Source organism: Mus caroli, unplaced genomic scaffold (genome assembly GCF_978045245.1).
Source record: "Mus caroli unplaced genomic scaffold, Mus_caroli_1 scaffold_6, whole genome shotgun sequence".
NCBI lineage: Eukaryota > Metazoa > Chordata > Mammalia > Rodentia > Muridae > Mus > Mus caroli.
Genome location: NW_028227261.1, coordinates 134,721,459 through 134,731,741, shown reverse-complemented (window position 1 = coordinate 134,731,741; position 10,283 = coordinate 134,721,459). Strand labels below are relative to the sequence as shown.

The window sequence follows — 10,283 nt, the reverse complement described above, 5'->3', positions numbered from 1 at the left end:
AGTCTGATGTAGCTGTTTTATGTGTTATAGGGGAGCTGAAGAAACCCAGTAAAACAATTCCTAGATGCATCTTTACAGGACTGCCTCTGGTAACTGTGGTATACTTACTGGCTAATATTTCCTACCTGACAGTTCTGACACCCCAGGAAATGCTCTCTTCAGGTTGGTATACATAAAGAGCAAGACAGTAAATAAAGTACAGTTCTTCTGGTATGGCTGTGTCACATTGCCAGTCAGAGTGGCTGTGCATTGTTCATTGTTATAGAGAGTTCAATTCATGATGTTTTAATAACAGGGTGGTGAGATTCATTTCAAGCACAGTACTTTCTGATTATGTGGAAAAGTTATGGAGTGATGCAGATTCAAAATACTAGTTATTGTTTGCATGTTCCCAGGCAGAGTGATACTACATAATCAGTAACTATGTCTTTTAATACCTGCAAACGCTTGATTGTCAGTAGTCTATGTGACACAGAGAGTGGCAAGTTTGAAATGAGGGACATTAACAGATGAATAAGCAAACACTAATGGCTAGATGATGGCTATAATCAATATTATTAATACATAAAATAGATACTTATCTTAAATAGCTATAAATATTGTGCAGACAAATGGCTCTAAATATATTGAAATTTTGATTCAAACCACAACTGAAGAATAAAAAATTAAAGAATATGCTAGGGATATTTCTAGTGTCTTAAGACACTTATATTTCCTACCTGATGGTTCTGACACCCAGGAAAGTTCTCTCTTCAGGTTTGTATATGCAAATAACAAGACAGAAATAAAATACAGTCCTTTCAGTACAGTTGTGCCACACTGCCAGTCAGGATGGCTGTGCACTGTTCATTATTATGTAGACTCAGCTCACAGTGTTCTAGTAACAGGCTGAAGAGAATGTGCCTGTGATCTAGAGCATGCTAGAGGCTTGGAAAGCTGAGGCTGGAGGAAATCTAGGTTAGGGAGATCCTTTTTAGAAAAGAAAAGAAGAGAGAGAGAGAGAGAGAGAGAGAGAGAGAGAGAGACAGACACAGACACAGACACAGAGAGAGACACAGAGAGAGACACAGAGAGAGACACAGAGACACAGAGAGAGAAACTCTCAAAGAGAGATGAATAGTCACTTAAAGATGAATAGAAGATTCGAGAAGTAAAAGGAAATTTGAAATAAAGAAATGAAAAAGAAGGGAAAATGGAAGATTAGCTGTTTCCCAGCACCACACCTCAAGTCGTCACCTCCTGAGATAAACCTGTCACTCAGTAACTTTGGTCTAAGCAGTATTGGGAAACTCTTCTTGGTTTGGTGAGCATTTGAGGATTGGAGTTAAGTTTCTTTACTGACCCAGAACCGTACATATCTATAAGGGATCATATGGTAACTCATTATAGTATATACAGTGTGCAATGGTAAAATCAGGGTGTTCCAGATTCCCAACTCCTTAGTCATTTCTTTGCTTGGGGAGATTTCAAACCTCAGGGTAGGTTTAATATAAAAGCCCCATGGAATTTCCTCCACTGCAATATGACTACGCCATAGAATGCTGCCAAGTGGTATGCCCCAGTAGAGTTGGTTCACTATGGGTCTAGGTATAATTGGCATGAGAGATGAAATAGAAGCAATTTTCTGTGGGAACAAAGCAAATGCAACCCTAGGCAGATAGACTGACTCATGAACTTCCCCAGCTGTGTCGGGGTTACTTATAACAGAAGGTCTCAACCTTCCTAATGCTGTGATCCTACCACACAGTTCTTCATGTTGAAGTGACCCCAACATAAAATTATTTCTGTTGCTACTTCATAATTGTAATTTTGCTGTTATGAACTATAATGTAAATATCTGATATTCAAGATATTTGATATATTAACCCTATGAAAAGATTTTTGTTAGGGTTTTCATTGTTGCAATGAAACACTATAATCAAAGATGAAGTTTGGGAGGAAAGGGTTTATTGAGATTTCACTTCCACATTGCCGTTCATCAGTGAAGGAAACCAGAACAGGTACTCAAATGGGGCAGGAACCTGGAGGCAAGAGCTGCAGAGGTCATGGAGAAATGCTGCTTAATGGCTTGCTCCTCATTGCTTGCCTGCCCTTTCTTCTTATAAAAGTCAGGATCATCAGCCCAGCAATGGCACTGCTTACAATAGGCTGGACCCTCCCCTTTTGACCACTAGTGATAAAATGGATCTCATGGAGATATTTTCTTAACTGAAGTTCCTTCCTCCATGATGACTCTAACTTGTGTTTAGATGATGCACAAAGCCAGCCAGTACAGGGTCGTTTGGCCCCTAAAGGGGTTGTGACCCACAGATTGAGAGCTAATGATTTATAATGTCACCTATGGATGGGGCCAGGGCCACTGGCCAGTAAGCACTGAGGATATGATTCACTGAATTTGGCACTCTTTGTGACTATGTGACTATAGGAAGTGCTCTGGCTATATTGGCTACTAGAGAACTGTAAAATCTTCTCTGGAATAGCATAGAAATTGCAATAATTTTATAGGTAGCTCAGTAGTTTGGACTTGTGTAGAACTCAGGAAGCTTTTAAATGTTATTTGTAATTTGTGTTTTTAAATTTTTTATTGGTTATTTTATTTATTTACATTTCAAATGTTATTCCCCTTCTTGGTTTCCCCTCCAAAACCCCTTCTCTTACCCTCCTGCTTCCATGAGGGTGCTCTCCCATCCACCCACCCACTTCTGCCTCACCATCTTAGCATTCCTCTTACTCTAGGGCATCAAGACTTTGCAGGTCCAAGGGCCTCCCCTCTCATTGATGCTAGATAAGGCCTACGTATGCAACTGGAGCCATGGGTCCCTCCATGCATATTCTTTGGTTGGTGGTTTAGTTACTGGGAGCTCTGGAGTGTCTGGTTGGTTGAAATTGTTGTTCTTTCTATGGGGTTGCAGACCCCTTCAGCTCCTTCAGTCCTTTCCTTAGCTCCTCCATTGGGGTGTCTGTGCTCAGTCCGATGGTTGACTGCAAGCATCCACATCTGTATCAGTAATCTGATTTTTTTTTCAAATCACTGCCTTTTTCAGGCTTATGAACTTCAGACTTGATTTTAAAATCTGAATTATTACTTTAAAATTTTAATACATATACTTTTACTGCATTAGAATTTCAAGCTGAGAAAACAATCAGAACAATGTATAAAAATGTACATTTAGAGAAGACTATCATATCGTCGTTTATAGTAGCACAAAATTAAAGATCACCAAAATATTCAAAAAGTTTGAAATAAATAGCTCATGTAAGACCATATAATATAGACTATCCTGGGTTTTTGTTTAAATACTTAAATTGCACTTATTTCTTTATTTTATGTGTGTGCATGTGTGCTCTGTTTTACATATGAAGGTCAAAGGACAACTTGCTGGAGTTGTTTCTCTTCTTCTACCATGTGGGAATGGAACTCAGGTGTTCAGGTGTGGCAGCAGCATCTTTACCTATAGAGCTCTCTCATTGACCCCATGAGGGTTTTTAGAAGTTCAGATTGTTGATGGACACTTAAGATGGCAGTGGTTATGCTGTGTTAATGACAGAATGAAAAGGTTCTACATTTTCGTGCAAATAAAAAGGAGCTAGTGAACAATTTTTATTTGCTTTATGAAGTGCGTGATTTATATAACTAAAGATATGGTTATAAACAAAAGAGGTAAACTATTAGGAGTTACGAACTTGAGGGTTGAAGGTGTGCTTTCAATCAAGCACATAGAAATATTACAAAGGAGTATGGAATTTTCAGAATGCAGTGTAAATTAATGTTATGTTTTTTTGAGGCACATTGGAATCTATGATGATAGTAGTTTCTACAGTTTATACAAAAGAGAGCACAGTCAAGTCACATGTATGCTGTTTCATCTGTAGTTGTAAGATCTCTGTAACGTTTTCATACTTACTGTCTCTTAAGGAAAAAAATGCTTTTTTAAAAGAAAAATCTTACTTTAAGATTTTTATTTACTTTTATTTCATGTCCATTGGTGTTTTTCCTGCATGTATGTCTACATAAGGCTGTTGAGTGAACAGAAAGTGGAGTTACAGACAGGTGTGAGATGTCATGTGGGGGCTGGAAACTGAACCTGGGTTATCTGGAAGAGCAGCCAGAGCTCTTAACCATTGAGTAGCCTCTCTAGCCTGAAAAAAGTTCCTCATCTGGGTGTGGAGATGCATGCCTTTAATTTCATCTCTTTAGAGGGAGAGGCAGCTGAATTCCTGTGACTTGGAGGGAGGTATAGCAAAATCCCTGACAGCAGGGCTACATAGAGAGACCTTGTCTCAAAACAAAACAACAAAACAAAACAAAACAAACAAAAAACACCCAACCAAACAACTATAAAAATTTTTCTTTATTGTGAAAGTTCTATGAATGAGGAAATAAGAGTGTTTCTTCAGAATTTGGAGTGTGGAAATAGTGTGGAAGATTTTTGGCTGTAGCATCTTCAGTCTGAAGACCAATCCAGAAGCCCTGCTGACAAGAGTACTCACAAGCTGTTCTAGAGTTTTCTGAACCACACTTAAAATATGGGATACTAACATAGGGCAAAGATAATCTAAATGGTTAAGAAGTGATGTGGAAACAGATATTAAGAATGTGTCCTTGTTCAGACCGCCTACAGGAAGTTTATCTCAAATACCTAGCTGCATTAAGAAATTTGAACTGTGAGTGGAAATTTTAGAATGAGTTACTCACAAATTGATGCAATCATTTTTGGATGAACTTTGTAGTGTTTCTCTTTTTAAAGAAATACACATTTATGGGCCAGTGACATGGCTCAGTGGGTCAAGCACTTGCTATGAAACACTGGTGACCTGAGGTAGATTATTGGAACCAACAGTTGAAGAAGAGAGCTGACTCAAACTCAAAGTTGTCTTCTTCTTCTTCTTCTTCTTCTTCTTCTTCTTCTTCTTCTTCTTCTTCTTCTTCTTCTTCTTCTTCTTCTTCTTCTTCTTCTTCTTCTTCTTCTTCTTCTTTTTCTTCTTCTCCTCCTCCTCCTCCTCCTCCTCCTCCTCCTCCTCCTCCTCCTTCTCCTCCTTCTCCTTCTTCTTTTCTCTCTCTCTGTGTGTGTTTTCTATACCATAGTAGTAAAAATAATAATAATAATTAGAAAAATTGTATGCTCACAAGTCCCACTTCTAAGAATGTACTCTGAATGGAATTATATAACTAATAAGAATTGAAGGCACAGGAGCCTGGCATGGCTGATCTACCTATGTAGATCTGTGCCATCCAGAGCTACATGATGAGAATCTATTTCAAAGTAAATAAAATATAATAAATTAAAAAGAATTGTCATGTGAAATTTTTGACATCTTAAAATAATGTCTTGTTATGGCCAATAGCCAGGTATATCATGCATTGAATTATTTCACATTCTGTTTTTGCATGTTTTTTATTAAAGTACATTTTTCTTTTGGGGGCCTAGAATCTTGCTATATAGCCCAGGCTGGTTTGAAACATCTTTTGAGCCTTCATTTTTCAGAGACATTGCTATGAGACTCTGGTTTAAAGCATATTTTCCATGAATAAAAAACTCAAAAGAGTCCATAAATCTATCAATACAGAATAAATGGATAATTTATGGTTATATAACAGAGTACTGAAAAGTACCTAAAATAATTATATGGCTGTATGTGTACCAATATGACCAAGATACACAGGAAGTGAACAAGAGCAAATGTAAACATTCAGTCACATGAGAACCTCCACACTCATATATGTGCACACACACACAACTCAAGCATAAAACTCTCATAGGCTATAATATAATATAATATATAATTATAGAGAAATGCAGGAAAAGGAAACAGCCAGATGTTAACAGCATTTACATCTGGAATACATGAATAAGAAATTAGTGAGGACAGGGACTTTTTTACTTTATAGGCTTCACTATTGTTCATTTTACTACATTTTAATATATATTGTCCATATATACATATATGAGTTAAAATTAGACTAAAACTTGTAAGATAGTGCTAAAGATCATATAGGAGTATGATCTTTAAATTTTATTAAAATATTTTTACTTTTTGAGACCCAGTGTGGGCAGAGCTACAGGAAGTCTTCCTCTGGTTTTAAGGAATCAGGGAGGTAGAATGTTCACTGAGAAATTGAAGATTTCCTGTGCAGGATGGGAAGGAAGTATTTCCAAACACATCTGAAAGGATGTAGTGTTTTGAGGTCTGGGTGTCCAACAGCAAAACCTTATTTGGAATGAGTAAGAACTGCAACAGTATATTTTTAAGTAACACACAATAGTGTAAAATAACACTCAGGAGCAAGTGATGTGGCAGGTAGGAGTATTAAAGTGGGTTAATAGCTGATCATGGCAGTGCATACCTATAATCCCAATATTTAGAAACTGAGACAAGACAATTGTACATTTGTAGCCAGCTTGGGAAACATGAAGGATACTGTTTCTAAAGTAGCAAACCAACACTAGTTAAGAAGTAAGGTTGTTCCACCAATAGGGTTGCAGATCCCTTCAGCTCCTTGGGTACTTTCTCTAGCTCCTCCATTGGGGGCCCTGTGTTCCATCCCATAGATGACTGTGAGCATCCACTTCTGTGTTTGCCAGGCACCTGCATAGCCTCACAATACCCCCAGAGCTTGTGTCCCTAGCTGCATATATAGCAGAAGATGGCCTAATCGGCTATAATTGGGAAGAGAGGCCCCTTGGTCTTGCAAACTTTATATGCCTCAGTACAGGAGAACACCAGGGACAAGAAGTGGGAGTGGGTGGGTAGGAGAGTGGGTGGGAGGAGGGTCTGTGGGACTTTTGGGATAGCATTTGAAATGTATAATGAGAAAATACCTAATAAAAATTGAACACTATAAAGATAAACACAAATAAAAGTAAATTAAACATTTGCAAAAAAAAAAATTCAGGTGACAGCAGATGCTGGCGAGGATGTAGAGAAAGAGGAACACTCCTCCATTGTTGGTGGGATTGCAAGCCTGTACAACCACTCTGGAAATCCGTCTGGCAGTTCCTCAGAAAATTGGACATAGTACTACCTGAAGATCCAGCAATACCTCTCCTGGGCATATACCCAGAAGATGTTCCAACTGGTAATAGAGACACATGCTCCACAAAAAAAAAAAAAAAAAAGAAGAAGAAGAAGAAGTAAGATTGTGGGGAGCATGATGGTACATAACTTTAATCCCAGCACATAGGAGACATTGGCAGGCGCAACTTTCAGTTTGATGCAGGCACATCTTTCAGTTTGAGGCCAGCCTGGTCTACATAGTCAGTTCCAGGACAGCCAGAGACAGACAAAGAAATCCTGTCTCAACAAAAAATTGAGATCTTAAGGACAAGATCCATTGATAATATTTTAATTTGGTTACATTAAAAAAGTCTATTGTTTATTATTTTTAATATTTTTATTAGTTATTTTCCTCATTTACATTTTCAAAGATATCCCAAAAGTCTCCCATACCCACCCCCACACTCCCCTACCACCCACTCCCACTTTTTGGCTCTGGCGTTACCCTGTACTGGGGCATATAAAGTTTGCATGTTCAATGGGCCTCTCTTTTCACTGATGGCCGACTAGGCCATCTTCTGATTCATATGCAGCTAGAGTCAAGAACACTGGGGTACTGGTTAGTTCATAATGTTGTTCCACCTATAGGGTTGCAGATCCCTTTAGCTCCTTGGGTACTTTCTCTAGCGCCTCCATTGGGGGCCCAATAGCTGACTGTGAGCATCCATTATGTGTTTGCTAGGCCCTGGCATAGTCTCACAAGAGACAGCTATATCTGGGTCATTTCAGCAAAATCTTGCTAGTGTATGCAATGATGTCAGCGTTTGGAGGATGATTATGGGATGGATCCCTGGGTATGGCAGTCTCTAGATGGTCCATCCTTTTGTCTCAGCTCCAAACTTTGTCAATGTAACTTCTTGCATCGGTGTTTTGTTCCCAGTTCTAAGAAGGGGCAAAGTGTCCACACTTTGGTCTTCATTCTTCTTGAGTTTCATGTGTTTTGCAAATTGTAACTTATATCTGGGGTATTCTAAGTTTCTGGGCTAATATCCACTTATCAGTGAGCACATATCATTTGAGTTCTTTTGTGATTAGGTTACCTCACTCAGGATAATGCCCTTCAGGTCCAACCATTTGCCTAGGAATTTCATAAATTCATTCTTTTTAATAGCTGAGTAGTATTCCATTGTGTAAATGTACCACATTTTTTTGTATCCATTCCTCTATTGAGGGGCATCTGGGTTCTTTCAAGATTCTGGCTATTATAAATAAGGCTGCTATGAACATAGTGGAGCATGTGTCTTTCTTACTAGTTGGAACATCTTCTGGATATATGCCCAGGAGAGGTATTGCTGGATCCTCCGGTAGTACTATGTCCAATTTTCTGAGGAAACGCCAGACTGATTTCCAGAGTGGTTGTACAAGCTTGCAATCCCACCAACAATGGAGGAGTGTTCCTCTTTCTCCACATCCTCGCCAACATCTGCTGTCACCTGAATTTTTGATCTTAGCCATTCTGACTGGTGTGAGGTGGAATCTCAGGGTTGTTTTGATTTGCATTTCCCTGATGATTAAGGATGCTGAACATTTTTTCAGGTGCTTCTCAGCCATTCAGTATTCCTCAGGTGAGAATTCTTTGTTTAGCTCTGAGAACCATTTTTAATGGGGTTATTTGATATTCTGGGGTCCACCTTCTTGAGTTCTTTATATATATTGGATATTAGTCCCCTATCTGATTTAGGATAGGTAAAGATCCTTTCCCAATCTGTTGGTGGTCTTTTTGTCTTATTGATGGTGTCTTTTGCCTTACAGAAGCTTTGCAATTTTATGAGGTCCCATTTGTCGATTCTCAATCTTACAGCAGAAGTCATTGCTGTTCTAATCAGGAATTTTTCTCCTGTGCCCATTTCTTTGAGGCTTTTCCCCACTTTCACTCCTCTATAAATTTCAGTATCTCTGGTTTTATGTGGAGCTCCTTGATCCACTTAGATTTGACCTTAGTACAAGGAGATAGGAATGGATCGATTCGCATTCTTCTACATGATAACCACCAGTTGTGCCAGCACCATTTGTTGAAAATGTTGTCTTTTTTCCACTGGATGGTTTTAGCTCCCTTGTCGAAGATCAAGTAACCATAGGTGTGTGGGTTCATTTCTGGGTCTTCAATTCTATTCCATTGTTCTACTTTCTTTAGCTATACCAGTTCCATGCAGTTTTTAATCACAATTGTTCTGTAGTAAAACTTTAGGTCAGACATGGTGATTCAATCAGAGGTTCTTTTATTCTTGAGAAGAGTTTTTGCTATCCTAGGTTTTTTGTTATTCCAGATGAATTTGCAGATTGCCCTTTCTAATTCCTTGAAGAATTGAGTCTGAATTTTGATCGAGATTGCATTGAATCTGTAGATTGCTTTTGGCAAGATAGCCATATTTACAATGTTGATCCTGCCAATCCATGAGCATGGGAGATCTTTCCATCTCCTAAAATATACTTTGATTTCTTTCTTCAGAGACTTGAAGTTCTTATCATACAGATCTTTCACTTTCTTAGTTAGAATCACGCCAAGGAATTTTATATTATTTGTGACTATTGAGAAGGGTGTTGTTTCCCTAATTTCCTTTTCATCCTGTTTATTCTTTGTGTAGAGAAAGGCCATTGACTTGTTTGAGTCAATTTTATATCCAGCTACTTCACTGAAGCTGTTTATCAAGTTTAGGAGTTCTCTGGTGGAATGTTTAGGGTCACTTATATATACTATCATATCATCTGCAAAAAGTGATATTTTGACTTCTTCCTTTCCAATTTGTATCCCCTTGATCTCCTTTTGTTGTCTAATTGCTCTGGCTAGGACTTCAAGTACAATGTTGAATCTGTAGGGTGAAAGTGGACAGCCTTGTCTACTCCCTGATTTTAGTGGGATTGCTTCCAGCTTCTCACCATTTAATTTGATGATGGCTACTGGCTTGCTGTAGATTGCTTTTATCAATTTTAGGTATGGGACTTGAATTACTGATCTTTCCAAGACTTTCATCATGAATGGATGTTGGATTTTTTCAAATCCTTTCTTCGCATAAAACAAGATGATCATGTGAATTTTGTCCTTGAGTTTGTTTATATAGTGGATTACATTGATGGATTTCTGTATATTAAACCATCCCTGCATCCCTGAAATGAAAGCTACTTAGTCAGGATGGATGATTGTTTTGATGTGTTCTTGGATTTGGCTAGCGAGAATTTTATAGAGTATTTTTGCATCGATATTCATAAAGGAAATTGGTCTGAAGTTC

General features: G+C 38.3%; 1 protein-coding gene across 1 annotated transcript in view; it reads left to right on the top strand.

Moving 5' to 3' along the window:
- Positions 1 to 10,283, top strand: part of Slc7a13 (solute carrier family 7 member 13) — a 31,085-nt gene that overhangs the window by 6,715 nt on the left and 14,087 nt on the right. Inside the window, exon 2 of the mRNA XM_021161445.2 lies at positions 31 to 162. Coding sequence (XP_021017104.1) covers positions 31 to 162 — 132 coding nt within the window. The remainder of the gene's footprint in view (positions 1 to 30; positions 163 to 10,283) is intronic.